At 46.5% G+C, this 27,797-nt stretch overlaps 1 protein-coding gene across 16 annotated transcripts in view; it reads right to left on the reverse strand.

Moving 5' to 3' along the window:
• Nucleotides 1–1,214: 1,214 nt before the first annotated feature.
• Nucleotides 1,215–27,797, reverse strand: part of KIAA1217 — a 458,082-nt gene continuing 431,499 nt past the window's right edge. For 11 of the 16 annotated variants that reach the window (XM_079770404.1, XM_079770403.1, XM_079770401.1 and 8 more), the window contains 11 exons: nucleotides 25,061–25,191; nucleotides 24,430–24,577; nucleotides 20,430–20,826; nucleotides 18,697–18,880; nucleotides 14,918–15,081; nucleotides 12,905–13,069; nucleotides 9,805–9,924; nucleotides 6,307–6,384; nucleotides 4,546–6,195; nucleotides 3,895–4,017; nucleotides 1,215–3,227 (listed from right to left, as the gene is read on the reverse strand). In XM_079770404.1, the coding sequence (XP_079626530.1) occupies nucleotides 2,733–3,227; nucleotides 3,895–4,017; nucleotides 4,546–6,195; nucleotides 6,307–6,384; nucleotides 9,805–9,924; nucleotides 12,905–13,069; nucleotides 14,918–15,081; nucleotides 18,697–18,880; nucleotides 20,430–20,826; nucleotides 24,430–24,577; nucleotides 25,061–25,191 (3,655 nt within the window). In that variant the 3' untranslated portion in view covers nucleotides 1,215–2,732. The remainder of the gene's footprint in view (nucleotides 3,228–3,894; nucleotides 4,018–4,545; nucleotides 6,196–6,306; nucleotides 6,385–9,804; nucleotides 9,925–12,904; nucleotides 13,070–14,917; nucleotides 15,082–18,696; nucleotides 18,881–20,429; nucleotides 20,827–24,429; nucleotides 24,578–25,060; nucleotides 25,192–27,797) is intronic. The other 5 variants (XM_079770396.1, XM_079770398.1, XM_079770399.1 and 2 more) reach the window with 4 other exon arrangements.

Below are 27,797 nucleotides of genomic sequence, written 5' to 3' on the forward strand. Positions count from 1 at the left end.
CTTGCAGAAGTGACGAAGGCGACCACAATCCTAAGCAACCCTTATCGAGTGTGTGGTATGTGTCAGGCTCTGTCTTAGGAATGTTCTGTGCATCTCATTCAATCCTCTGGTCAATCCCAGGCTCCTTTCTTATTCTCCATTACTGATGAGGAAAACCGAGACCTGCCCAAGGCTGCAGCACCAGCCGGTGGCCCCGATTATGGACTGCAGAATGGATCCGGGAAGCCCCCGTGGTTTCTTCCTAAGGATCTTTTTCCGATATAATAATTTGTTAGTTGAATGACGAACTTAAGAAGATAATGTAGAGAGAGTCTACTAATAGTGTTTTAACAAAAATCTAAAAACCTAGCAGCGGCCTATCTAATATCACGCACCTGAGCTGTTAAAGGAACTGAGGTGCTTTTTTAAGTGTCGCAGGCAGCTCCAATGATGATGGTTTCCCCTCCAACTTCCCGAGGAGGCCGGCAGCACCTCGCTGGGTCTCCGCCAGGGGTCATGTTGCGTTTCCCCCCCTCTGGCGAACCCCTTATTGGTCCTCACAGGTGTGTCCTGCCAGAGCTCTGGGAAGTCTGAAGTTACATTGAAAGCATGAGCCACAATCTGTTCTTTAGCTGCTGACCAAGAGTCTCAGCTGTTCATACACAGGAGCAAATAAGGGGGCGTGCATTAGCTATTGCATCTACTTTAGCATACTGCAGCTGTTGAGTCGATTCCAGGACGTAATTGAAGTGTTGGAACCTGTGATACCTAGGCAACTTTCCTGAGCGCTACATACGTAAAACATGTGATTATAGTTACTATAATGAGTAGAGACGGGGTAAAACATTTCTGGTGAAGGCATGCCAGCTCAGTCAGCCCGAAGGTTGTAAACACTACCAACCGGGTGCTAGAGTAATAAGAAATATTGCACTTTATATGAAACCACCAAGTTAAATATTTTGGAGGCAACAAGTAATGATAAGCAGGTTCCTGAAACTGTTCTTACAAGAACAGTCTTTTTACATATTGTGTCTATTTATATATTTACAAAAGCTTATCAGTTTATCAGTCCATTAGTAATCTTGGCATTGTTTTCACTAACCTTTACCCCTATTTTTTTTAAAGGAAAACTAAGTGTAATGTTAGTTATATTTCCCTTTGGACCAATAATATTGGTTTAAAATTGAGAACTAAAACAAAACAAACACACACACACAAACAAAGAAAACACATCCTAGTGATAAGGACATTTTATTTCAGCTTACTTCTCCTGGAATTCAAACAGGAAAAAGCCGGTCGGAAGAATCTCTCTGGAAATGAAGGTGGAGACTCTGTGCCCAGGTTTGCTTTCCGTCAGCCAAACCCTGGTGAGCCTCCGAGAAGAGCGTCAGCAGGTCACGTCGGAAGGCACCACACTCGCAGTGAATTCATGAGAACTCATCGTGAGTCACCCCAGAGCTTTCGGAGAAATAGAGCTTTCAGAACACAGGTTTGAGGCTGGTTACACGTCATTGATAATGCCCTCCAAGCCCAAACCACTTCCCTTGGTAATAGTTCCGTTTCATTCTTTGCCTAGGACGCAGCTATAGTAACAAGGTACAAAAAATAATAAGCATGCAGCCCTTTATTAGTTTTGCAAAGTCTCTGCTTATAGTTCTGTATATTACATGTCTGTGTTATACAAATACAGTTATTTACAAAAACACTCTAGCTGTGCAAACTTGTTACTTTTTAAAAATGTATGGATAGTCCCATTTCTGCCCGTCCCAATATATATTTTTAAAGCATGCATAAAAATTAACTTTGGTGTGGGAAAACTACTCTATGTGCTGTCACATATAGTGTTTTATGTCTATTTATATATTTACAAAGGTTTATCAGTTGACAGAACAGTACAGAAGTTACACTTTAAAATCCACAATGTACTGTAATAGTGTGGGCTTCCACGTCTCAGAAAACAAAGGAAGGGGTTAGATACTGCAAAGAAAACAACTAGAGAATCCCAATATGTTTTAAAAAAAGAAGAAGAAGAAGAAGAAGAAGAAAGAAATGCAAAGAAAACTAGCTTGCTTGGGCTGGCAAATTATTATACATAATTTTCATGGCAGTGCAATTGGTTTGATAAATTGCTTTCTACATATGACCCTGGGTTGGCCTGTTGTCTAGACACTACTTTCAAATGTACAATGCTATAGTATCAAAATGTTTTGGCAAAAAAGGTCTTGAAAGGAACCATGAAGTTTTGACAAAAATAGAAATCTGTAATAAAGCTAAATAACACTAAAATAAAAGGAAATATTATAGTATCTCTTTTACAATTTGTATAGTCACACTTGTGTATTTCTCTGTTCACTTCTAGTCTCCGTAATGAAAAATATTTTTATACAAAACATACTAAAATTCTGGAATCATACATGTTTTACATGCTGAATACATTTTTTTCCTGTCTCACACACACCCTTCTCTCTCGCCATACTCTCTTCCTGTAACACATGCTTACTTCATTTAACAGGTGTTGAATACAGACAGTTAACACTATGTAATTACAATAGCAACAACTAAAAAACCAAACCAAACCAAACAAGCTTTACTGACATCTACTCATCCAGTATTTAGCACATACTTAGCATTAAGCCTCAAACAGTACAGCAATATGTTACATTCTCTTATGAAAACAGTTGTTAAAAGACTGTTACAATTTTTTTCTAAAATTTTAAATGTAACTCCAACTTGTGCCTAATAGGATGTGGCCTTTAAGAGGTTTCCTTTGCTGTGGATGGGGTGGCTTTGCTGGAACTTCCATTCTGTGCCTTGTAGCTGGTGAGGCTGGGAGTATGGATGGTCCTGATGCTCCTGGCACCTTGGTTCAGTGAAGTGGGGGAGGCGGGGGAGGGGGGGGAGGAGGAGCAGGAGGGAGGGGCTGCTCGGCCATTGGGAGTCTGCAGTGAGAATGAAAGATGGTGACCTTTACCTGTGTGAGTGGGGCTCTGAAACTTTAAGGAGCCATTAGAGACAGAGGGGATGAGGGAGGCAGAGGAGGCAGATCGTCCTGTTTGGGGGCTGAGAGGGTTAGAAGTAACCGGTGGTTTAGAAGCAGCTGGGTTAGGGAAGTTAGAGCTGTCACCACTAGAAGAGGGCAGAGAGCCGCTTTTCCCAGAGCTGGGAGAAAGGGCTGGAATCTTAGAAGCAGGTAAGGAGGGGAAAGCAGGCTTACAGTCCCCACCAGCTTTCTTAGCACTTCCATTAGCCTGCAAATAAAGACGGCGGGAGACAGTTCGTCAGAAAGCTGGTAACACGATCGTTCCACAGGGTCTGGCAACACAGCCCTTCTGAGAATAATTAAATAAAAGACATCCAACCCAACCAAACCAGTTCAAGGCCTGAGCTAAGTCTCATTGTGCTGTACTGGACCTGGGAGAAAACCCCAAAGTACAGAGCAGAGGATGCAGAAAGGAAGAAAGGAGACCAGGTCTGGGGCTGGGTCAGCCATGCGTCTGGGTTATTAAGGGGCGAGGGTGGGGCGTGGAGCGTTAATGTGCCTCTAATGCAATGCAATCAACATATACGTTAGTGGGGGAGACTTTCAGGACAGTTCAACGACAGGTTTGTCTACTCGGTTTCTCAGGGCGTTCTGATGAACCACTACATTCGCCAAAGAGAAGCCAACCGGTGTGGCAGCTTGTGTTAATGGCTAAACTTGGGACTCACAAAGTAAACGGTGTTTTATTGCAAGCATGCAAAAGCGTGGAGAAAAGTTCAACAAAGGTTTTTAGACTTTCTTCATGCCCCAGATCCAGGAAGTCTACACAGACCATAGCTTACAAAGAAAACACAATGTTTGGTATAAACTAAGTCAGCAACTTGCTTCACCACTGTAAGCGTGTCCATCCAAACCTGGTTTTAAGGTAAAACTACCTGACGATATTGGCGGGGATCCTGCAGTTTGGTCTGCTTGCCGGGCTTGTCCAGGCTTCCGGGTCTGTTCTTGGAGCTCATGGGGACTGGCATCCTGCTGGTCTGTGGGGTCCCACTGGGGGCCTGTGGGGAAGAGCAGCGAGAGGGGGAAGAAAAGGGAAGCCCGTGAGTGGATTATCACCGAGGCCGGCCCACCGTGTGCCGAGAAGCTCAATGTGAGAAGCCACAGCCCTACATGCAGAACGGATCTGGGAGACGGACATCAGAAGACACCACTGGGTTAATTCCAAGAATCAAACAGAATAAACTGCTCCACTACTGATCAAACGGATTTTAATGTGAGTGTCAGAGCAATCATTTCAACGGCAAATGGATGACCCGGCATCCTTGCGCTCACCCAACACCAATCAGCAACAGAGGTAAAACCAGAGTCGATTAGCTGTTAGACACCCAGTTGTTGTTGTTTGGAAGGGGAGAAAGAAAGTGTGAGAGAAAAGCATCAAGGCGAACAGACAAAAAAATAAATCAAATATAATAAATGAGCCACCTGAAAGGAAGCAAGTCAATCACAAGACACCTTTTTGCTAATGGTGATTATGGCAGATTTAGGAAAGCAGCTGGGTCTTTTCATTTTCCATCAGACCAAGATACCTTACGTGAAGCTGCAGGTATTGATGAGGGGGGCTCTAGGGCAGTGGGAGCTTCTTCCAGAACTAGCAAGGCTCGGGGAGAGGCCTCCCGGGCTATGTGGGATGAGCTTGCAACAGAATCTCTGTTGGGAGGACATGAGGTATCAACGAGGGCTTTTGGACTCATTTCACTGATCGTGTTTTCCAGCTGTTTGATGGTCTGCTCCAGGCTGTCCAGTGTTCTGTAGGTGTTATTTCTAATCTCATCAGTTCTGGAAATGGAAGAGGTGTTCTCCAGACCCGGCTGCCCTTGTCTCCTGAGCCTGTTTTGGGGGGTGTCTTCGGGTGGAGAAGACTGAGTGATTTCGAATCGCTTGGCTTCTTTGTGCTGCTTCAAAGTGCCGTCCTCTTCCTCCTCTTCGTAGACCACCACCTGCAAGGTCTTCTTCCCCGTCTTGGTTCCTGTGCGAATTGCCTGAGTGAGAGCGGCGAGTTGCTTTTTAGGGAATTTGAACTTGAACTTTTTCTTGGGACTTTCTAACTGGTCATATGCCGCATCACACTTGCTTTCTGAACTTGGAGAATCTGCTCGGCCACTCGTGGTCAGCTCAGCCTTATTCATTCCCTGTCCTCCTGACACTCTGGTGTCTCCTGAGAGGGAGTGTGGCTGCAATCGGCCCTCAGCCTGCAGTCCTGAGCCGGGGCCTGACACAACCTTATGGAACTTTTGGGAAGTGTTATTCTGGACCACAGTGTCTCCATTTTCCTCCTCTTCCTCCTCTTCTATCTTTTCCTCTGTCATCATTCTCTCTAATTCCTCATCGCACTCCTCAAATATGGTTGAAAGTCTCTTATATGCAGATCGGATGTCCATGGGTTCGTCAAAAATGATGATGACTGGTTTCTTGTCTAGGCACACGACTGGCTCTTCATTTTCAGTCCCTTCTTGTTGGGAAGTCACGTCTTTTTTGGCATCAATATTCACCGTCTGTACATCTTCTCCCTTCTTGCTCACTATCTCGCGGACCTCCCCGCTGGAGAGAACCTGGACCGCAGTTCTGGTAATCATGAAGGCGATGTTGTCTGTGGGCCCACCTTCCTCAGTGGGAGAACTTGGGGTTGATTCTCTGTCCTCATTAGGCTTCCCGTTATTAGCATGCCAACCCCCCTTGGGTCTTAGCACAACTTGGCCAAACTCGGTCACAGGAACCTCTTGATCTTGAGTTTGGCCATCACAAATACTCAATTCAGTTAACCTAGTGGGAGAGAGTAGGTGACATCTATCTGCATTTTCTCGATCTCGTTGAGTCATCTCTTTAGTCTTTCCAAAATTCATCTTCTGGTTCTCAGGGTCAGATGGAGGGCCCTGCAGTCCTGAGATTTTAGGCCCTTTGCTTATTTCATCTTCTAACAAATTGGTGCCAGGGAAACTGGAATTGACCTTAGACACATTTTTCTGGGAATAGTTTCTACTGTCTCTAAGTAAACTCTTATTGGGTATGGAATTTTCTTTCATTAAGATGTCAGTTTTATATTCTGATGTTCTTGAGGCATCAAGAATATCTGATGTTCTTGATGTCAGTTTTATATTCTGATGTTCTTGAGAAATACTATTCTCCACTCCTCTTTCCCACTTAGGATGGTCACTATGTGTAGGAGCCCCAGAGGTGACCTGTGAGGGAGAGTGGAGGAGGGAAATGACATGCATTAATCAGAAATGGATCTGCAAAGGAGGCTAATTAATCTGTATGGTATCGGCTGGAACACGGATGGGGGAACTCACCTTTCGGGATTCCATTTGGGGGCCATTTTCATATTCAACATCAGATTTCCGTACGTCTTCGTGGAAAAATTCCAAATTCTGGTAGGATAGTGTAGGACATGTTACTCCACAAAACCACACCCACCCCCAAAGTGGACTATAACTAAATTGTTCCTTTAATTACATTTCCAACTCATGCGGGCCAACCACAAATGTGACAACCACATTTGGGCCACCAGGCCAAAGCCTATAGCTCTGTTTACCTTGGGCTGTTTTGTTCGCCAACTTCCAAAAATGCCCTGTGTTTGCATAAGATGAAAATCTCAATTAGCAAAATATTTCAAGAAATTCAAATCTGGTGGGGGAGCAATGAAGAGAACAAAGGGGCTGATTCTGTGGGAAACGTCCTCTTTTCAACATCTGACAGTGAGCTCGGCAGAAGCGGAAACCAGCACGGTGTGCCATTGCAGAAAGCACACTATGTCGGCAGGCAGAATCAGCATCTTCTGCCTGCTACTTAATTGTGTCACTTTAGGCAAGTCACCCCATTTCTCTGGGCCTCAGTGTTCTTGCTTATAAACTGAGGCACTAGATGAGCAGATTTTTCATGTCCCTTCCAGCTAGTTATTTCAGTCCTATCAGTTTTGTTTATGGAAAGTGTCCTCCAAGGACATCTGCACTGGTAGGGTGTAGGGCTTTGAGATTTAAAAAAAAACATTCTTTTTCAAATGACAGATTGAAATACACTCGCAGTTTGTACTTGCACTTGCCAAGGAAAGTGTCAAAATAGCCTTCAAAGTAATCACACCAAGAAGATCAAATGCAAATTCAGTGTGATAATGCTACTAAAATATCATCTAAACATTTACAAAACAGATATCTGAGGCTAGGATTGTGACTGGCACATCACGATTAAGATTTTATTCACTATATAGTCTGATGCAGAGCAAAGAGACATCCCGAGGCTCGCACCGAGATTCCAAACAGAAGAGCCCAGCACGGAGGACCCAGGATGCAGAGGGCTTCCCCGGGAAGTGCGCCCTTCCCCGCATGGCTGTGTCAGTAGCCCGGCCCTGTCACAACGCTCACACTAACCATGCCCTGTCATTTCCAGGGCACTGCTGTCCTTTCTTCTCGTTGCAGAAGCCCAAGAGGAAGAGGTGAGTTTAGTAGGATGGAACATAATCCCAACAAGGTTGTTTGGTTACAGCAACAACAGCATAACAAAGCACAGTAACCCAGGCCCCCACCAAAGTCAACCCAGAGCAGCCCTACTACCCTGGTTAAAAATGGAAAGAATGTTCAGGGATAATACACAAACAGGTGCTGGGGGGTAGACCTGGCTCTCTGTTCTCATTGGTCAGGGCACGTGTCATACCTATCATGAAATATTTGGAATGCCACCATGTGAGACATGCATTGTAAGACAGATCGAGTAGCAGGAATACTCCAATGGAAGGTCACTAAGATAAAGTTGCCAAGCTTAGGTTTCACATGACCTACCATTTTTGTCACTGGGCTAGAAAAAAGAATGGGTGTATCAAAGCAAGTGCATTAACTTTATTCAGAGTAGCATGGTCACAACTGTCATGTAATCTCACAATGATTTCTTAGATAGTCAAGACTGAATAATTAAGTCTCATTAATATTTATTTATGGGCTCTGAGATTTGGATTATTCAGACAACTGGTGAAGCAGGCTCAATACGCATACGGGCAATAAACCAGAATTAGAGACAGAATTATAGGACTACTGCATAAAAGTCAAGAACTAGGCTAATGCTTTCTGATGACAGGAGAAATATTTTAAGAGGTATAGAAAAGGAGATGAGTAGCCCAGGAAGAGGTTAATGACAACAATTTGGGGACAAGTCTGAAACCCACATTGTACATAATACTCAAATACAAGTCTGATACTGATATTATGGAGTAGATGAACCTACTCAGTATAATGATCTAGAATAAGCACCTGTGATTAAACCCAGTGTTGGGCACTCAATACAGGCCTGCTTATTATTAGCTGATGGACCCCTGATTGAGATAAAAGAGATGGACGGGATATGGGTTTCTAATTGCTGGACAAATCATCTCAAATAATTCGTGCAAATTTCAAGGCAATTAACAAAATTCTACAATGAGACAATAATCGTCTTTAGAGGGATCTTCAAGAAGTTCCCAGTTTCTTGTGTTTTAGACAAAAATAGTCCCATTGGCCCAAATATGCCCTGTAACTCAAATGTGCTAGGGCCTTTCATGGCCTGGTCTTAATAAGGCCACATAAGGGAATTCCAGAGACTGGAAAAAAAATGTATTTCCAATATGATTGTCATGGATTCAATCCGAATTAGTAGGAGGTTTTCTTCATGAGAAAGATTTATCAACAATAATCTCATAATCTCCCGTGATGTACTGGGAGATTGCACGTCGCCTGGTTACTGCCTTCCTGTGGCAGACTCATTGTACGCAGGGCTCTCTGTTGGCTGTGAGCCAGGGAGGAGCAGGCGGGGGGCTGCAGGCACCAGGCTGCGTCTCTTGAAGGGTTGTATTAGAATAACTTCCGATTTCGTGACCCTTTAGCTCTTCACTGAGCTTACATGCACATGGACTGCGGTGCCCACTTGGAGTCACAATGTGCTAGCCGAGATGTTTGACTTCATTTAAGGGCAACTAGAACCTCTGAATTCTGAAATATACATTCTGGTGAGACATGTTAGGACTTGAGTTGGTCATAATAAGCTTTCTAGCCTGACATTTAGATAGCGGCTTCATTCAAATAAGATGACTCTATTGCCAAAATATCATAAAAGCTCCAGGTCTAACTTAATGTTGAGGTTCAAACACTCAGGCTCACGTCCTCTCCCTAAAGTACTGAGGTCATGACAATGAACTTTGTTCCAGAGCCTGGACATCTGTTTCGAAGCCATTTGAATGCCACAAAGTGTATTAGCACTAAAACTATACTGAACTTCTTCTCCTGGAAGGTCCACTTTGAGAATTTGTAATATAAGAGAATTCCGTTGGGTATCTTTAAACATGTGTGCAGATACACGTGTGTGTTTCCATGAGCATCCACCTGTGGACGGCCGCAGGTGTGCAGCTCAGCCCTGAGCTTCCTTCCTGGAATCTACGGCTTTCACCGATTTTTAATATAGATGCTCTTTGGTCCAGGAGATACATTAAAAATGAGAAAAAGTGCCTCAAACTTAGTTGGTGTTTCTTTTTTTGTGTCTGTACGAGTCATTCTAGACAATCTTGAAAGATGTATATTCGTTAGTTTGTGAAGATAATGCCTCAATTCTGCACATACTATTGTACGCTGTGCACAGAAACAATGCATCTGCTCAGAAAACCTCAGCCAGTTATCTCTGAACTAAACGAAAAGCGGTGTCTCAGTTCATTGTCTCTTTAAAGGTGAGAGAAAAGGAGAGGGCACAGAAGGACAAGCGCAGGAGCTGTTAGTGTCAGAGCAAGGAAAGAAGGGCTGTCCGACCGCGTGGCAGAGGTGTAATTGCCACGTTACCTTCTTCTCCTTGGGTGAGACTGTGGCCCCCGGCCTAGTGTCTTTAGCGTGACTGTCAGCCCGGGACTGCTCAGCATGACTGTTTGAATTTACATCCATAAAGGAACACTTCTGGAATGCCTATGGAATTAAAATACTGAGGTTAACAGGATTCTGTGTAGCGAGGAGGGAGGAGGAGACAGGCAGGCAGGGAACCAATCTAGAGTGTGGAGACCGCAGCCCTGTCCTGCATGCAGGTCACACCAGGGCCGGGAGGCAGCACCTTGAAAACCTGCTCCCCTTTTGGCCTCAGGCCCACAGAGCTGGCGAGGGGGCGGAGCCTGGGGCCAAGGCCTCCTGATTTCTGGGCCACAGCAAGACAAAAGGACACAGTCCTTGCAGAGAACACCCTTTCTTCCTGTCCAGGGTGAACTTGGTCTGTGCTTAGAAGGGCTTCTTGTTTTGACCTTTCAAAAATATTGAATATGTAAATGAATTAATAAAAAAAACAAGAAGCCATCTTTTCTTTCTTTTTCCTTGATTTTTTTTTTTACCAGACTCAATTTATTTATTGAAGCTATAGAAAAAGGGCACAAGATATTAAAAACCTTTAAACCTTAAAATAAAAGTAATGCTTGCCAGTTCATTGTCTGAAATAGTAACAGGGACTCCGTGCTCCGAGGTGTTCTGAGGTTCACTGAGAAAGCGGCCCTCTTCAGCACCATGGGATTCTGAGGCCTCGGAGCTGCCTGAGGCCTAGACTGGTTTCTGAAAACGTCTGGTTTTAGTAGCCACACCAGCTCATGTGAGCAGGGAGCCAGGAGAGGAAGCACAGGCTATGTCTGCAGGGCAGAGGGGAGCGGCAGGGTGATGGTGAGAGCAGGAGACACAGTAACCCAAGAACCCAAGTTTCTTGAAATCAGAGGTTTTCAACATATCACCTGGCTTAAAAAAATACTATTACCCAGGGCTCACCCAGAGAAATTAAATCTGAATCTCTGGGCTGTAAGACTTAAACATTTTCCTATGTAATTCTAATGGACAGCCAGGATTAAAAGCTACTTATTTAAATGAATCATCTCAAATAATTCGTTCATATTTCCTTAATGTCAAGTACTGTCATCTGCAAATAACTGCAGGCAGAAAGAATAACCCATGCCCTCCCCAAGTGAACGTCTCATCGCTGGTCCAAGTAAGAATGGAGCTGATGCCCAGGACTCTCCCCAGCCTGCTTTCCACTCTCTGCGGACTCTCTGCCCCCGCCTCTCCGGCACCCTCCTTGTTGGCCTGGAGTTGCCCAGGGCTCCGCTCACTAAGACCACTGGCCATCTCTGTTGGGCTGGTAGACCCTGGACTTCGGAGCCTGTGGTTTCTGATGATGCCTGTCGACAGGAGCATGAAAGTTGTTCCACAATTACGCTCCTTGTCCTGCCGTGGGGTTGAGGGCTGTCTAACCAGAGCCACTGGCCAACTTTCTGAGCAGCGGGATGGGTCCCTATCCCAGCAGGATGGCTGGGTTTGGTTAAGTTAGGGTTAGAGCACGTCACTCACCACTAGTACCTAACCACCAATAATAAAACAAGCCAGATACACTGCTTTTGTAAAACTTCCAGTTAAAGAAAGCATCAAAGATACTCAGACTTCGATGGAGGGAAATATTCTCAAGTGATGGGCTCTAAGTGGCTAGAACAAATAAATTAATGTTCTTAGGAGGCTAGTGCAGGATTATTCACAAGACTAACACTCTCCACTTCTTTGCTTATTAGTAATTGTTCACCGTGTACAGATCTACAATGATCTAGTGCTCTGTCACCATTTGAATCAAACTGGGCCATGACCCATTCACACCCTAATTTGGGGCCAGATGCTACAATGATCGGCCCCAGGCTCTGCCTACACATCTTAGGACATGCACCAATCCCAGCGACAAGTAGGCTTGACATGCCAGGGTCAATAACCTCATTGGATAACTGGGTGATGGATGCCTCCATGCTCCCAGCTGTTTCATGAGTTGCTAACTTTATAAATCTGTGATTCCTATGAATGAAATTCTCCAGCCATTCTAAAGACCTGTGAGTAATCTGTTTGGTGGAGGGGATGTCCCAGTCCAGTCTGTGAGTTTTAGTGAGGCTCGAAAGGCTTGTGCATGTGACCATCAACCAGCAGCCCCGTGTTCCCTATAAAATCCAATCAGCTCCTCGTTAGCAGGCATTACCATGGAAAGCAGAGTAGGACAGCAGCAGGGGAAATGACATGGTTTGAAAGCTCTCCCTATTCCAAATGCAGGATGCAGATCCTCGGGCCTACACACAACCATGGGTACCCTGGTGAAAAGTAACATGTTTTGGAGCCCCAAGAAAGTTGTGATCTTACCATCTGAAGGACCCAAAAAATTCTATAATAAGCATGAGTCAAAATGAAATACTCTATGAACAGACTTTGGTCTAAGCATTATGCATATGTCTTCAGTTAGTCAAGTTCTCAGAATGTATACACAGGGCAGATTCACGTCCACAATTTGAATGTGGGATCAGTTTTGGGTATAGCCCCTGCACCCCATCCTTAATCCTATGAGTGGATTGTGGCAATTAGTTACAAATAAAAATCTAAAAATAACAATTTCTTAAATAGGCAAGGAAAATGATAAATAAAACTATTTGGCTTTGCAGAATATTTGAAAAGATGAAATTGACATTGAATGGGAACCTTGTATGGAGTGAAGGAGGCCAGATGACTCAAGTTCAGTCATTCTAAATATCAAGGCCAAGTAACAGGACCCCGCCTGAAGTGGGAGTTCAGCAGTTCTTATCAAGAGAAACCATGGCCAGTGTTTCTGATTTCCTTTTAAATTATTTTTTAAGGGAAACAGAGACTATCAACACTGAGAGGAAGAAAAGTAAATTCTACCAGCCAGAGCTAGGAAAGCTTGCAATTGATTTTTTGTGTACACTTTCTGAGTTGTTCCATGAAATGGTTATTCCTTATACATATCCTAAAGGTGTGCTGAGAGCCCAGTGAAGGCCAAGGCCAGCCTTCTCTAGCCAATGAGTCTGTGAGAGATGTAGGCAGAATCCCTGATGGGAAGAGCAAGGAGCCACGGTCAGTCATTGCATCCACATACCTGGAGTTCTGCCATGATTTTGTCTCCTTCTTCTTCCTCTTCCTCGTCCTTTGAGGAGCAGGTAGTGACTGGTGGTGGGGATGGAGTCCACGCTGAAGCAGGCTCCTCTGCTGGGCACTTTGTGGCTCTAGCCTGCAGGCTTGGTCCGGCATCTTCACTGCTTACCTATGGAAGATTCAAGCCACAGATGTTGGCTAAACACCCCCAGGTCTGGCAAAAAGAGGGAGGGACCATAGAGGACCTCAGGTTCCCTCACTGCCTACTAAACTGACTTCCTAGCTCTTCGAATTGAGTTGAAGGGCTATTTTGTCCACTTGCATTTAGTTTAGGTTTTTGTTCATGTAAGCTACCATTTTGGTGAATGGATTGAAGAATTAAAATAAAATTATAACTCCTCACCATTCAGTGCCTGTAAGAAAGGTCCTCCCATACTATCTCTCCTTGAAACTTGAATTTTACATTGAACATCCTATCTAATAAAAGAGAAACATGCAAATTGACCGTACCTCTGCTACGCCCATAAGCCACGCCCACCAGCCAATCAGGAGTGAGTATGCAATTAACCCAACAAAAATGGCAGCAGCCACGGAGCTATAGAGAGCAGGTTTGGGTTGCCCCCGGTGATGGAGGAAGCCAAGCTTCCTGCCCCTCCCTGCCCTGCCCTGGCCTCCGCTCAAGGCTACAAAGTTTCAATTATAGAAGATAAATAAATCCCAGATACCAGGGCCTCCGCCTGGGTCACCGGGGTGTGTGGCTGGCCTGCAAACCACCACAGGCCCCTTGCCCAGGCCACCCCATGCCCCAAGGGAACCCTTATCCTGATCCGGGACACCCTTCAGGGCAAACCAGCCAGCCCCCACCCCTGCACCAGACCTCTAGCCTATCTAATAAAAGAGTAATATGCAAATTGACCATCACTCCAACATACAAGATGGCTGCCTCCATGTGGTCAAAAATGGCTGCCCCCATGTGGACACAAGATGGTGGCCACAAGATGGCCAGTAGGGAGGGCAGTTGGGAGGGATCAGGCCTGCAAGGGAGGGCAGTTGTGGGCGATCAGGCCTGCAGGGAAAGGCAGTTGGGGGGATCTAGGCCTGCAGGGGAGAGCAGTTGGGGGGAACCAGGCCTGCAGAGGAAGGCAGTTGGGGGGGGGGGGGGACCAGGCCTGCAGGGGAGGGCAGTTAGGGGTGACCAGGGCTTCAGGGGAGGGCAGTTAGGGGTGACCAGGCCTGCAGGGGAGGGCAGTTAGGGGTGACCAGGCTGGCAGGGGAGGGCAGTTAGGGGTGACCAAGGCTGCAGGGGAGGGCAGTTAGGGGTGAACAGGCCTGCAGGGCAGGGCAGTTAGTGGCAATCAGGCTGGCAGGGGAGCAGTTAGGCATCAATCAGGCTGTCAGGGGAGTGGTTAGGGGGTGATCAGGCTGGCAGGCAGAAGCGGTTAGGGGCAATCAGGAAGGCAGGCACGCGAGCAATTGGGAGCCAGCAGTCCTGGATTGTGAGAGGCAGTCGGACATCCCTCAAGGGGTCCCAGATTGGAGAGGGTGCAGGCTTGGCTGAGGGTCACACCCCCTCCCGTGTACAAATTTCGTGCACCGGGCCTCTAGTAAAAGATAAAACATGCCATGTTCTGTGCAAGCTAAAGCTTATTAAGCATCTCTCTGTATGGACTCCCTCAACCATGTTAGCTCATCCCAGTTATCTTTGTAAGGTGGTCTTTCTTTTGCTTCCCTCTGCTACCCTTACTTTCAATCCATGATGACCTGCTGGGGAAGTAGCTTATGATTTGCATTTCACATCATTGCAGCTAAAAGTCAAGTAAGGATAAAACTAGTGTTGCTGCATCTAGTCCAGTAGCATTGGATGATGTTTTCCCATCGGTGGTACTTCTTGCCCATCTAGTTTTATTTGATTCTCTGCCTCAGTACTTTTTATGTTCTAAATGAGAGCAGACATGACCTTGTCTAAGGGAATCATATGAACCCAGTGACCAGTTTGCCAGGCCTTGACCCATCTGACCTTAGTGATGGTGTTCTCCTTCCTGCTGGGGTAGACCACTTCGCCAGTCCTGGTGGTGGTGAGCCCGGATCCTGGCAGGTAGCTCCGTCTCGGGGGCGGGGGAGGAGGGGGTGGGGACTTGCCCCCCAACCTGTCCAAGTCCTGCTCGGAGCTTGGAGAGTCTTCTGTAAAACAATGTACCACTGCACAATCATCTCCTTTCAAGATGATGCTCAAAAGTCCGGTATATTCCTATAACCTTGATACATTCTGATGCAAAATTTTCTCTATTCCCTCCATAGTGCAAAAATTAATGGTAAAAACCCTGCAGCCCAACTGATTTGAAATCCTGGAAAGACCTTTCACAAGCTAATTAACCCCTCTCTGCCTTGGTTTTCTCATCTGTTAAATGAGTATTATAACAAGCGCCTCTCCATTGGGGTGCCCTGAGGATTAAATGACTTACTATACATAAAGCACAGTGCTTACTGGCTTATGATAAATGTTATGCAACTATTAGCTGTCATTACTAAACAAAAAAAGCTACCTTGGAGAGATGAGTGATCAGACCTAAAGGCAAATGCAGAGCCCTGCCTGGCCTCCAAAGCCCCCAACCCCCAGAAGAAAAACAGCCTTCAGAGGAGGCACTGGGCAGGGGTGTGTTAGAGCAGAATATGGCCAAGGAAAGGGCAGAGGGAAACTGGGAAGCACATGGGAACAGAGAACAAAATCACGGGGAAAGTGGGGGCTTTGGTCATGGTTATGGGCTTGAAAAAGGCTCTCTGCTAAAGAACAGAGACAGCAAATGCAGTACAGAGAGGATTATAAATTAGTATTGATATCTACTCAGCTTTCCCCAGGAAAATGCTCAGAAAGAGCTTCATTGCAAAGCCCTTCACCAACCTTCCCCACTTCAGCCCTTTACAAACACTCTGCCCAGCAGCTCACTAAAGTGGTAGAACCAGAAATTCAGGGTCAGCGCTTGTAGTGGGCTTTTCCCAACCCTCTCTAGGGACTGGAGTGTTTGTCTTTTCTGAGCAGAGAGACAGAGTTCTTTAGAACACTTGACGCGTTCCCATTTATAGTGGTGACAGACTTGTCCGACTGGTGGCTCAGTGGTTGAGCGTCAACCTATGAACCAGGAGGTAAGGGTTCGTTTCCTCGTCAGGGCACATGCCCAGGTTGTGGGCTCAATCCCCAGTGTGGGGCAGGCAGGAGGCAGATGATCAATGATTCTCTCTCACCATTGATGTTTTTATCTCTCTCTCTCCCTCTCCTTTCCTCTCTGAAATCAATAAAAATGTATTAAAAAAAAATAAAGTTGTGACAGACTTGAGAAATCATGAGGGTGACATGCCAGTGAGTGGACAGTTCCTGTCTCATGCACGAGGGTGCTGGGTTGGTTACAGGGCCCCGTAGCATCAGGGCTGTGCTGGCTCCTATGCCAGCAGCCTGGCCTCAGGATGGTAACCTCCAGGTTGGGTCCCTCTCGCAAGCATGTCAAACTCGCTGCCGGCGGGCCACATGCCTCAGCAGTCTGGCCGACCCAGTTCTCTCCTCTCAGGTGTGATGACAGACTCCCTCTTTGAGCAACTTATCAAGCTCCTCTCAGCCCTCTTCTCACTAGCCCTGACCTTGATCTGCTGAGCCAAGCTTGAGCAAAGAATCCAGTTAGCAAGAATCCCCCGTTCTTGATATCTGAGAAGTTCTTTGTTCCCCACCCTGATATCTAAGTCCTTGGCCTGCCTTTCGCAGGAATCCCTCCTGCTACACTCAGAGCTGAGTCAGTCTTTCTCCTCCTTTGCAAGAGTCTTGAATAAAGTCTTCCTTGATGTTTTTTAACATCTGTCTTTGTGAATACTTTTGCTTTACCATTGACTGAGGCCACCATCCCCCAAATTTTCCATTCATATTTTTGGGAGCTATCCATCCTTCCCATTATATATATAGGCAGACAATTCACCCAAAAGGAAATACAAATGATTTTGTTAAACCCCAAGCTTAAAATTTTACCCCATTAGTAGACAAAAATAAAAGCAATAACATTCACGACAAATAAAGAAAAATAATAGAAATCAAAGTTTACAGAGAATGGATGATACCCTCACCCACTTCTAGTGGCCTGGACATTAGTAGACTCTTTCTGATAAGAAACCAGGCCACGAGTTAAAAAAAAAAGAAAACAACAACAGTAAGAACACTTTAACTGAGTGAAGATACTTTGGGGAGTAATTAAAAAATATAATTTATGCAAACTTTTTTTAAATCTGAAAGAATAAAAATCCCAAATGAGGTTAATAAAATGTATTGTTACTATTTTTGTTGTATAATCAGGAGAAGGAACAATTATAATTTATTTATCATTCTAAATATATAACATTTTTCTTTTCTTTTTTTTTACTTTATTTTTATTGTTGACACTGTTACGGATGTCCCCATTATCCCCCCTTTGCCCACCTCCACCCAGTCCGTCCCCCTTCCCTCTGGCCATCACCACACTGTTGTCTGTGTCTATGGGTTATGCATACATGTTTTTTGGCTAATCTCCTCACTGTCATTCATCCAATTCCTACTCCCTCCCTCCTCTCTAACATCTCATTCTAAATTTATAATTTATTTGTAATTTTAAAACATCAAAGGAGACTCTATGACAAAAATTAATAATGGGGAGAGTGAATTAGGAAAGAGAGAGATGCAATGAGGTAGATCATGGTATCCATTAAAAATTCTCCGTGGGAACTTTGGGAGAAACGCCGTGGTGGTGAGAGCAGACCTGCCTCTCCCAGGGCCCTTTCCTCTCTGGTCTGCATGCCTGACCCTCCAGGGGCCCAGCCAGGCCCCTCACAACTGGCAGGTAGGGAAGGAGGTAAAAAACGCCTCTTAGCACAGACTGAGGGGGAGACTTTCAGTGAGTGGAGTTTTAGAGCAGCTTTGTGGAATGAAAACCTGGAGTGTTACAGTGGTTAAACTGTGCTTATAAATTTCCTTGACAAGTCAAGATGGTGATTGCATTTCAAATTAATTTTAGTTGCTGGACGAGATCTCATTCATTGAGTGTGACACATTGGGCCACAAATAAACAATGACGTCACATAATTTTTTTTTTTAATCCTCATCCTAACTCAAGGATTTTTATTGATTTTTTTTTCTTTTAGAGAGAGAAGGGAGAGAGAAACATTGATGTGAGAGAGAAATATCGATTGGGTGCCTTCCGTAAGTGCCCTGACCAGGGAATCAAACCCTCAATCTTTTGGTGTATGGGATGGCACTCCAACCAACTGATCCACCTGGCCCGGGTAGATGTCATATAATTTTAATATCAGAATAAAGCACAAGGCTTGTAATTGCTTAGTAGGCTGAGTTTTTTTAAAAGTTATTTTATATTACTACTGACATATTGAGGCTTAACTTCCATAGTTCAGTTGGTTACATTTACAATTTAATAATTTTGATTTAAAAAATACGGTTTCATCTTACAAGCTACTCTCCCCCTGGGAGCTCGTAAAAGCTGGCATTTTCTTTCCGCAGCATATGAAAAACTCCTGCTTTGAATGCAGGCCTCATACTCTCCCAGCTGGTGCTGGGAAGTGTCATGAATTCGCAGGAAATGCAGAAGCTGGGAAATCTAAAAGTTCCCTTGTTGGGCAATGTTCTAGCATCCTCACATAGAACAGCTTCCCTACTATGACTATAGTTATGGTTTCAAAGTAGTAGTGAAGCTCTAGGGACACCTAAGAGATTGTGAGAGCTTGGCCCCATCCTGACCCGAGGGCAGCCAGCGGCAGCTGTCAGCACCTTACCGGAGAGTTCCAGCCTGTCCCCGGGAGCGTCACCCTTGGGCTTTGGGCCCGAGGCTGGGGGCATCTCTAGGTTTGGAATTGACTTCATGATATTGGCCTGAGCTTCTTCCAGGAGCTTCTCAAACTCTTTCCCATTATAGTGGTCCAAGTTTTGTCTTTTCTCTTCCCATTTCCTTTCTGCTTGCTGATGGAAGAGAGCAGGTGAAGAAAGTTGTTAAAAACAGAGGGAAAAGCTCATTAATTGTTTAGAGATTTCCTGTTGGGTGGGAGGAGGTGTAACACAGTTAAAATGTTGGCAAGATAATGCTCTGGGTTATGTGCTGAGGAACACCTGGCAAATCAGACAAATCTGCTGCCTGCTGCCTCTTCTATAGCTAAATGGGCTGCATTTAAGCTCGTGACACTCATTCATATTGCAGCAAGCTCAGAAATCAAATTTATTCATTAAATGATGACTGAGCACTTACCAAATACTTCTACCAACAGCAAATAAAACAGGACACAGACACGCTATCCCAGGTAAGTATCCATAACCAAGTCTTTGCTTTCTAAATTGAATTTTCATTGTAGAGATGTTCAAACAAACAGAAATAAATACCAAAACACTCACTAGGAGCAAAGAATCCCATGTCTTGGTTCCACTTCTGTCAAAGACTTGCTATATTGCTACTGGGCCACATTTTCTTACTTAGAAAAAGGGGGGGTGGTGAGATTACTTAGATGACCTGTTTATAGTACAAAGCCAGCAACAGTTGATGAATTAAAGGCACACAAATACCACATGAAATGATTCTTGATGTTTGCAGTTCTATTGCTTTGCGTTATCAGCAGTGCTTGGGCAAGAATGATCATTAGTTTGAAAACAGGCATTGACAAAAAATTATTCATTTCTGTAGATTCTTTTAAAAATTGAAAATGAACTGTATGCTAATAAACACTGACTTTATAATCATTCGAAGGGTACATACATTTCTTGGGACACCATATCCTATATAATAAAGGGTAATATGCAAATTGACCATCACACCCTCACAAGATGGCTGCTTATGACCAGGTTGGTAGGGGGGTTAGTGAGGGACGACCAAATGACTGAAAAGCAGGCTGAGTGGGACAACCAGGCCAGCAGGGGGATTAGTGAGGGACGACCAAATGACTGAACAGCAGGCTGTGCGGGGCAACCAGGCCAGCGGGGCGGGGGGGCAGTTGGGGGCGACCAGGCCGGCAGGGGTGGGGGGGGCAGTTAGAAGCAATCAGGCCGGCAGGGAGGGGGCAGTTGGGGGCAATCTGGCCAGTAGGGGGAGGGGCAATTAGGGGTGATCAGGCTAGCACTCAGAGGCAGTGAGGGGCAATCAGGCCAGCAGAGGGGAGCAGTAAGGGCTGACCAGGCAGGCAGGCAGGTGAGTGATTAGGAGCCAGCAGTCCAGGATTGTGAGAGGGATGTCCGACTGCCGATTTAGGCCTGATCCTGGGGATTGGGCCTAAATAGGCAGTTGGACATCCCCCGAGGGGTCCCAGATTGGAGGGTGCAGGCTGGGCAGAAGGGACCCCCCCATGCACGAATTTCGTGCACCAGGCCTCTACTATATATATAAAATATAAACACATTTTCACAAAAAATATAACTCAGATACATGTATGTGCTATCTCTACAGCCAGGCTGTAAATTCTTCAAGGGAAAGGACTAGGAGTTACACTCTTCTATAGGGCTACAAAAAATGGAAGTAGGACTCTACCTCAATAGACACCGCCCTGTTCCTGGCACTCACACTGTGGATTTCCTCAATGAACAAGTTCTGCATGGAGGAGCCATTCATGGGTGCCTGCGGGGACTGAGTTGCCTGTGATGACTGGGGAGCCGAGGTCACTTCCTGTGTGACAGCCGGAGGGCTGGTCGGGTGCTGGGCAGGGTTGGGTGGGGCGGAGGAGAGCTGGGAGGGCTGGGTGACCACAGGAGAGCTCTGTACATGGTGAACCGTCAAGGGCACCACTTCCGACTTCACATCTCGAGGGACTGCTGCGCCGTGGAGGGGCTGGGACGCCAGGACTTCTGCGGCGGTGGCCTTCTCCATGGCCACATACTGTGCGGCCTCGGCTGCATCTGTCCCTTTCAAGAGCCCATCGGTGACATGTCTAGGAGGAAGCATGCACAGCTATGAAAATGGGTGACTTTCATTTTATTATTATGGTGCATGTGAATGCAGTGCCATCCCAAAGCCAGGCAAATTTTGTTGCAAAATTAAAACATTCTAAAACTCAGAGTAGCAGCTCAGGGTTGAGGGTTTCCATAGCTACTTCCCAGCGGGGGGGAATTTCCTCCTACTTATCTCTGGCAGCTGCTTTCTCAGTCACGTCCTCAGGAGGTGGCCTGCTTTGCTCTGTCCACTAGCACTGTTGTGCCCTGACACACAATTCCATCACTGCTTTGTGTGGAGGTGGCAGCATGAAGTGGTCACATGATTCTAACAATGTCTCCTCCAGCTCATCCTGGCCTGGAGAGCCCTCACAGATGCAGTTCTAATCCCCAAAGCTTCCTGACACCCCAGATGTTGCTCCGTTCACTTCAAATGGCTCAGGAGGGCAGTCTATGTTCTAATGCCTTCTGCTCACTATTCCTGGTGCGAGCCGGCTTCCCCCACGGGGACTTGACCAAGCTTTCTGCAAGGTCACCATGACACCAAATCAAGCAGCTGGGTTAGTCTTATCCTCTTCTGCTTTTGGGTCACATGATGCTCTTTGCCCACTGACACCCATGATACAGCGAGAAAGACATGGCGTTGGGGTCAGACAGACCTGGGTCTGAACATCAGTTCTGCCACGTTCTACTGCCATAACGCCAGGACGTCACCTTTTTGAGTCTCAGATACTTTTCCATAGAATGTGATAATGCCGACGATGCCGACAGCTGATGATGTCTTCCCTAGGGTGGTGGTTCGGCTCAGTGTAAACTTATATACTAGTATGTGAGACAATGTGAGACTTGTACCTGACCTGTAATTTTTGATTAGTCTCTTTTCCTTCTTACTAAAATGCTCTTTTTGATTTGAAAAAAAGACACTATATGAGTCTCTCCTGCTACTCACGTTTCTGTTCCTTTTGCTGCTTAGTTTCCCTACCCTGTCCCTTCAGCCGGAGGATGTCTCTTCTCTCCTTTCCCTCTCACTCTACCGTAGCCATGTCTTCTACTTCAAATAATCACCTTCACGAAGGCAACTTCTGATTCTAAATCTCTCTCCCCTTCCTCCTCCCTCCTCCCCTCCCAGTTAGGCAGGGACACCCCTCTGTCTCTCTCTCTTGAACTTCAGTCCACCTTCCTAAGTGCCTAGTGGGCAGCTGTGTTTGGTTACCCTTCCAGCACCTCAAAGGCAACACATATCAAAACATTTCAGCATCTTCCCAAGCTGCTGAGTTGTTCTGACTGTGACTGTCACCTGCGTTACCTCCCCGGCCATGGCATCAGGACACAGGCACATCCTGTCTTCCTCAACGTGTCTCCCCAGTGCCGGGTACAGCACATTACATACGCCAGACACCAATACCAATTAATAGTGTAAAGGCTTGTGATGGGCAGCCGGATGGCAGCTAAGCTTTCTTTTATTTTTATTTTAAAAGTAACTTACCTGGGTTTGTCATTCTGACCACTGAGCATTTATGGGGCAAAAAGTCCTCTAACATTCAAAATACACATCACAGCTTTTTTAGAACTTGACCTGGAGATAAGGCAAGCACTGAGCTCCATCCCTCTGTGCTGGCTCTAACACTTAGTTTTAATTGTTTCACAGGGGAGAGATGGGAGAAGGGTCAGTGCTGTCTGCCAGCCGCTATCTGTTTCCACTTAATAAGGGTGGCTTGTTCTGGGCTTTGCAGATGGGTTACCATATTTAGAGAAGAGCTTAATGAAGAATTCTTTTACCAGATTTTTATCCTGCGGGAAGAAAAAGTTCACTCTGGCAACTTAAAATGAGAGGACCTATGAGAAGATGTGACTCAGGTACAATTTCTTCCTGTACTCAGTCAGATGTGGTCTCTGCAGGAGGCCACTGCTGGATTTCGGAATTCCTTCGGGAACTTACGCAGGCGATGCTTATCATGTTTGCATCTCAAAGGAGGCCTTTTCTTGAGGTCATTGTTACTAGAAAAATCTCACTTGTTCCTATGGTTAATAATAATTTATCTGAAAGTCAACTGCACATTTATTTATCTTATAAATATGATCACATGGTTACAGTTAATGACTAAAATGCTCCCAAGAAGCTGTCTTATTTGTTCCTTCTGTCTGTGACCTGCTCTCAAATCTGGTCTAAGAGCTGAAGGGTAATGTCTCTGCAATTTCCTAGTTCTATTAAAAACAGAAAACGCAGGGACTGCCACTGTTGGAAACTGGTTTAGTTTTGGTAGTTGTGTCTACTTCCCATGCGAGAGAGGAAGTTTTATAAGGGCAGGGTTCCTGTTTGTCTTTATTATCATATTAGAGGCCCGTTGCACGAAATTCGTGCAGGGGAGGGGGCGTGTCTCTCAGCCCGGCCTCTGCCCTCTCGCAGTCTGGGAGCCCTTGGGGGACGTCCTACTGATGGCTTAGGCCCGTGAGCACGGCTTCTGGCTGAGCGGCGCTCCCCCTGTGGGAGCGCACTGAGCACCAGGGAGCAGCTCCTGCATTGAGCATCTGCCCCTGGTAGTCAGTGTGCATCATAGCGACCAGTCGTTCTGCCGTTCGGTCGATTTGCATATTAGCCTTTTATTATATAGGATTCTTAACACCCAATACAAGGCTGGACAGGCAGACTGTCCAAACATTACTGACTGCCTGGGCGTGAGATCAGAACCAACTCTGCTCGCTGGAGTCAACCTATCAGTTCCTATCCCGGCCCCACCTCTGACTTCCAGTGAACTTCCTCGAAGCTCAGATTCTCCCTAGACAATGGGAATGAGAATGCCTGCCACATAGGGTTGCAAGTTAGGACAGAGTGAGCTAATACTTACAAAGGCTTAGTTCAGTGCCTGGTACATCGGAAGTGCTCACTGGCATGAGCTATTGTTTTGAGTGTGCTGAGAAGAAAGAGATCTAATTGTCACCCAAGACAACGTACATGAGACGGCATTTATAAAGGTGCTTCTGGCAACACAATCCTGCATGTGTCAGCACTTTCTATGTGAGTGTAGAGTTCAGGGATTTCCTTCTCAATGAAAGTCCTGGGTGCTTCGGCGATTTAGTTCAGTTTTTCTTCTGCTGTGACCCTCTTTTACGGGCAGGCAAGGGTGACTGGCTGTGGCAGGCAAGGGGGTTTGTTTCTCTTTTCCAGGTCGGACCAACACCTCTCAGATACTCTTTCAGCAGGAAACCCAAGAAAGGCTTTATTTCTATTCATTTTCTTTGAACTGAAGTCATCTATGCCCCTGAAGTGAAGGAGGCTAATAATATATTTTGATCCATTCTTCAAATAATTTTTTCTTACAATGCTGACTGAGTTGACTAGTGAACTGCAAGCCCTGGCATGTGCCGGGTGCAGCAGGCCCCTGCGGAAGGATCAGGACTTCAAGCCGTGCGCACAACGGCAGATCCAGGTGGGAAGGGACCGCGGCTTCTCCTCAGGGCCGGGAAGTAACATGTGCCAAGTCCCAGGTCCCAGGTCCCAGGTCCCAGGAGCACAGAGGAAGCCTGGGAGACCAAACCATAGACGCCCAGCCCTCCCCGCACCCCCGCCCCGCCCCGCCCTCTGCACGCCCGCAGTAGGTCACCTCCGCAGCAGGGTCAGGGTGTCGGTCATGCCCCGCACTCTCTGCAGCAGACAGTCCAGCCGGTGCGGCTCCTCCTTCAGGAACCGCACGGCCTCCACCTCTACGCGCAGGATGGCTCGCATCTTGTTCTGTAAGGTCGGGAATTCCCCTGCGGCCGAGAGCAGGGGGTGAGTCGTGGGAGAAGAAGTCAGCACAGCAAGCCCCCACCCCGCCCCCGGCCCTGGATAGGGTGCAGCGGGTGGGGTTCACCGGCCACAGCGCTGTTCACCCCTCTTCAGGGAGAGGAAGTGGGTGGACAGATGGGTTCAAAATGACCATGGTCAGGGGCAGAGCTCCTCTGGGCCTTCTTTCCTGTCTGTGAACTCGGGATAAGGCGAACTGTCCCCTGGGGTTGTGTCTAATGAACTTGGCACAGGTGCTGGTGTGCTGTAAGAGTCCAGTGAGGAACTGTATCATCATTTAGTCCTAAATCTGACAGCACCCACTACAGTAGAAGCTTCAAGAAGACAGGAAGGCCTGGGTCCCACGAGCCTGACACCTGGAGGTGCTTGGTGGGCCTGGCATGCATGAGTAAATGAATGAGAGAGCGAAGCCCGCCCTGTGACAGGCTTTCATACCCGAGGAAGCTCACCTTTCAGGGAAGCTACCGCTTCTCCCACTTGTCGCAGGAGGAACGCGCCATCTTCCACGTCTTTTAAGGTGACCACTCGGCTGGCCGATGCAGAGTCCTTCTTCAGGTCTTCAACCAGGTCCTCCAGCTCACTGCGGGGGGGGGGGGGGGGCGAGCAGACCACAGAGTGTGAACACCGAGGGCCGACGAAGCACAGGCGCAGGGGCCCGGGGCTCACCTGGGCTCCCACGGTGTCCTGTGTCCCAGCCCACCTCGCCTTCCACCCAGATGGTGGGAGCACATGTTAGCGCAGGTGCAGGCAAGTGTGCCCAGGGCCTGTCTGTGGAGTGGCCCAGGGCGGCCACAGGGAAGATGGCAGCTGGCTGACAAAGGACCCACTTTCATCTTCAGTGGCGCTGATGCCAACTAAGGGGGGATGTGTGCACTTTGTGACAATAGAGAGAGAAAGAGAGAAAGAGAGAGAGGGAAGAAGAGAGAGGGAGGGGAGAGACAGAGAGAGAGAGAGAGAGAGAGAGAGAGAGAGAGAGAGAGAGGGAGAGGGAGGGAGGGGTAGAGAGAGAGAGCGCTCTGTAGTGGAGTAAAATGAGGAGCCCAGATCAGGCTTCTTCTCAACCTTGGCACTTGACCTTTTGGACCAGATAATTCTCTGTAGTGGGGCCTGTCCTGGGCATTTGAGGGTGTTTGGCAGCACCCCTGTTTCTGTGCACTGGGTGCCAGTAGCACTTCCCCCACCTTGTGACAAACAAGAATGTCTCCAGGCATTAAATGTCCTTGGGGGAGGAGAGCAAACTTGTCCTGATCCAACCTCTGGTTTATACTGACTGTCCCATCAATAAGGACTGACTTTCCTTTCCAAGCTACAAAGAGAAGAAATCATCCAGACCTGACTGACACACACACACACACACACACACACACACACACCCCACACTCACACTCACGCACCCCACACTCACACTCACGCACCCCACACTCACACTCACGCACCCTCATATGCGCACACACACCTTAGGGTACTGCCTGCTCCAAAAGAATTAAGGCCTTTCACTTCAAAAACAAACATCCTGTCACCTGGGAACATTAATAACCCCCTCCTAAGCCACATTTGTATCATTTCAGTTTGCCTGTAAATCTCTCCCCCGCCCCCAGCATAAAGAAATGGGGACGGAACTTTGAGATGAAGAGCCACTGGGTGGCAGTAAGTGAACAGCTGTTAAGCTGTTACTTGGTGGAACCCGAGCCTGGGGAGCAGGCAGCAGCAGGAAGAAAAAAGGAAGGCAGTATTTGCTAAAAGATGGCCCGCTAAGACCCTCGCACCAGGTGGATGAGTGGGTGAAGTGATGGATGGCACGACAGTTGTGAGAGCGATTCAGGCAGGATGGCGCATGGTTCAACAAGGACCATGGGGCTAGCAGCAAATTCATCCACCTCCGAGGAGTGGGGTGAAGCTTTTGCTGATGTCTTTCGTTTTGTTATGGAAAATGGACCCAAAGTGCCTATGATCCCTTCAGATAAGATGATGCAACTTCAGGACCGAAATGCTAAGCCATCTTCTCACTGTCCACATTCACAAGCTAGGGACAGACACCCAGTTTATGTGAACCCACGGGCATGTTCCCACAGCTCCTGCACCCGAGGTGGAGAGAATGTGTGCCATCTCTCATAAGAGTTCTAACTATGTGAGGAAAAGTCCTTTTCCACTTCATAACCAAACAGATTGGACACGCTGTCCAGTCCTCCTAAGCTTTGATGGAAGAGCTAAGACCCAAATGTTATCATGGTTCCATTAACAATCCTGCAGCCGGCCAGGCTGCAATTAATACTCTAAGGAGCTGTCATCTGACCAGTCAGCCTAAAATCTTATTTGAATCTCTTCCACACAATGTGACTCTTGGATTTTATAACCTTGCACCAGGTGCTTCTAAACACTTGTAAGGGCCCAACACAGTGGAGTCTTACATGTCACAGTTTTTCCTGTGTTGATCATGGAACATGGAGAAATGTGTACTGAAATTATTGTACACAACAATATCACTTCTCTTCACATACTTCTATTATAGATAAAGCATGCAAATAAAATTTGTTCACCCCAAATGTAAAAGGAGACCATAGAGCTAAAATGAATGCTGAAAATAATTTTTTTAATATTATAGTAATTAATATGACTTTTGGGATGTAAACTCTGCTCAAAAGAATGCCAGGTGTTCACAGATGCTATGATTTATAGTTAAATCCTTTCTATTTGTTGATGTTGCTTTTCATTCTGCCTTGGTTAAAAAGAAGTATTAATTTGTTGAAATATATTTCATTTGACTGTTATCAGAAGCCCAATTATTATTTCCATGTAGAAACCCACCAAAGAGAAATTCTCTTGATCCAATCTCTCTCCATAGGTCCAGGCCCAAATTTTATTTTTCTGCCATTTGAATGGCTCGCCAGCAACTTGCCCTAACATGACCCCCAAGGGAACTTATTTTCATGTGTGTGTGCGTGTGTGAGTATGCGTGTGTGAGTGTGTGTGAGTGCGAGAGTGAGTGTGTGTGTGCGCGCGCGCACTCGGGCCCAAGGAGAGAGGTCGGGAGGAGGAGGGGCAGGGAGAGGAGGAAAGTGGGGCAGGGGCAGAAAAGGAGGGGGGTGGGTAGATATAACTGTTTTCCTAAGGTTCCAGAGTTGAAATTTCCAGCTATCTTTTGTAACCACTCTGATCCATCAATCAGTCCCTTTTGCATTTGATTTA

This window comes from Cnephaeus nilssonii, assembly GCF_951640355.1.
Source record: "Cnephaeus nilssonii genome assembly, chromosome: 1".
In the NCBI taxonomy this organism is placed as follows: Eukaryota; Metazoa; Chordata; class Mammalia; order Chiroptera; family Vespertilionidae; genus Cnephaeus; species Cnephaeus nilssonii.